The sequence below is a fragment of the Lactuca virosa genome, chromosome 6 (assembly GCF_052849685.1).
Source record: "Lactuca virosa cultivar CGN04683 chromosome 6, Lactuca_virosa_CGN04683_v6, whole genome shotgun sequence".
NCBI classification, from domain to species: domain Eukaryota; kingdom Viridiplantae; phylum Streptophyta; class Magnoliopsida; order Asterales; family Asteraceae; genus Lactuca; species Lactuca virosa.
In genome coordinates this window covers 25,536,756-25,538,917 of record NC_136431.1, presented here as the reverse complement: position 1 = coordinate 25,538,917, position 2,162 = coordinate 25,536,756, and the positions used below count along the sequence as shown (strand labels likewise).

General features: G+C 32.3%; 1 protein-coding gene across 1 annotated transcript; it reads left to right on the top strand.

Annotated features, from left to right (window-relative positions):
- Positions 1 to 733: 733 nt before the first annotated feature.
- On the top strand, positions 734 to 1,881 carry LOC145120495 (NDR1/HIN1-like protein 13). Its single transcript, XM_079056306.1, has one exon. The coding sequence runs from the start codon at positions 943 to 945 to the stop codon at positions 1,762 to 1,764; it is 822 nt and encodes a 273-aa protein (XP_078912432.1). The 5' UTR covers positions 734 to 942; the 3' UTR covers positions 1,765 to 1,881.
- Positions 1,882 to 2,162: the final 281 nt, after the last annotated feature.

Sequence of the window (2,162 nt, the reverse complement as noted above, 5' to 3'; positions counted from 1 at the left end):
GTTATACATACTTATTTTTTCAGATATAGGTTTTATTTTATCAAAAGATGAAATTTGTAGTAATATTTTTATATTGATAGTTTTCTATTTTGATATAAAACTAATTTATCTAAATAAGTAGCCGTTTAAAAATATATAAATAAGTACGTTAAACATGATAAACATAAATAGAAGTATAAAAAGGATTAAAAAACTGTGATTTTCTATATAATATAATTAAATTCATTGGTAAAAAAAATTATAAAAATAATTGACAGTGCTTTTTAAAAAAAAAATGTCATTTTAGTGGTAAATTATGTAAAAAAAAAAAAGTGACCAAATATATAAAAAATATAAAAAAATTTAGTATTAAATGATAATATATTGGAATTTTTTAGCATTTCCTAATTTTAAATTATTAGAGTTTTTAATTGATGAACCTATAAAATCATCTTCTATTTGACTAATATTGCCAACTAGGTCGGCTAATTAAGTCATATATAACACACTACTAAATTAGAATTTTCTCGACTAGCCGTTTGATCTCAAAATCGTTACCTAAAACTAAAAGATAAGAAATTATTTTTTTCTTAACCATTTAATCATATACAAAATTAATAAAATGTCCATTTACTTGACCAAAAAAAATCAGTTTGATTTTTCGGTTTCACGATTTATTTGTTATTTAAAGAAAATATATCATTGCTGTTTTAAGTTTTAAGAAACCAATCATGGAGAAAATAATGTTTACCTCAAATCGTATATTAGGGCAACGGTGTGATAAGCAACGAGAGAGACAGGGGGGGAATGGTCCAAACTTCAAACCCATTTCCATTTTTATGAGGTCGAAGCTTTTCCAATTTCCTATAACAATCTCTTGCTTTCTTGGTCACTCCGGCACCACCTCCGCCACTCTTTTTCCATCTTCCTGTGACATATTCTTCACCGGAATTGCAGTAAATAATGACGGATAGAGTCCACCCGACATCCAAGCCTAATGGCACTGGCACCACCGTCAGAAACCCAAAACTACCACCTCCACCGGCGAAAACCCAAATTAACAACCTGAACCGACTCCCTTACCGGCCGAACCTGCCCAATTATCAACGGAAACGCCGTAGTGGTTTGCGGCGGTGTTTCTGTTTATGCTGCTTCTGGTCAGTTCTCGTCATAATCCTCGTCCTCCTCCTAGCTGGAATCGCCGGTTGCGTCCTTTACCTCCTCTACCATCCACAGCCTCCGACATTCTCTGTTACTTCACTTAAAATCTCGCAATTCAACCTCACCACCGCCTCCGACGACACCACACGGCTCACATCCAAGCTCAACCTCACTATTTCAACGAAAAATCCAAACAATAAAATCGTGTTTTACTACGATCCAATCGCGATCACATGCTTATCGGAGGAAACACAAATCGCAACCGGATCTTTCGGAAATTCTTTTACAAGTAGTCCGAATAACATCACGATTATCCGTTCAGCAATCAGCAGCACATCTCTGCTTCTGGAAACGGAGACAGTGGATCGAATGAGATCAGATCTGAAGAAGAAATCGGGTTTGCCACTGAAGATATTGCTTGATACTCAAGCAACAATGAAAATCGAATCAATCAAAAGCAAAAAGGTCGGAATTAGGATCAAGTGTGAGGGCATTCATAGCCTAATTCCAAAGAAGGGTGGAGTAAAATCCAATAGTTCATCATCGTCGGTGGCTGCTGCTACTGTTTCTGATGCTAAATGTGAGGTTGATCTTCGAATCAAGATCTGGAAATGGACTTTCTGAAGCTTCCACTTTTTACACAAGTTTTTATCCTTTTTAATATTTTTACATTATTTAGCATATTTTGAATGTAATTGGTGTTTTTAAATTTTAATATTATGATATACCATTTTATTATAATTTCAAATTTAATTTATTTGTTCTTGAATTAAACAAAATGTGTAAGGCTTTTTTCATATGAATAATAATAGTAATAACAAAATATATCATCAAAAGATTGAGTTATTATATTTTCATTTGATCGTTAGTATATACATGATGACCTATTGATTAATTATTAAATAATTTAACAAAAAAATATGTTATGTGGACACATTTCACACTCGTTACAAAAAGTTAAAAAGAACCATTTTATTAATTTGAGTCATGATTGTCCATTAAAAAGAAAGAAATGGTGTCAA

What these genes read in the sequence shown, in the direction of transcription:
- LOC145120495 (XM_079056306.1), top strand. Translation starts at nt 943, where the DNA reads ATGACGGATAGAGTCCACCCGACATCCAAGCCTAATGGCACTGGCACC.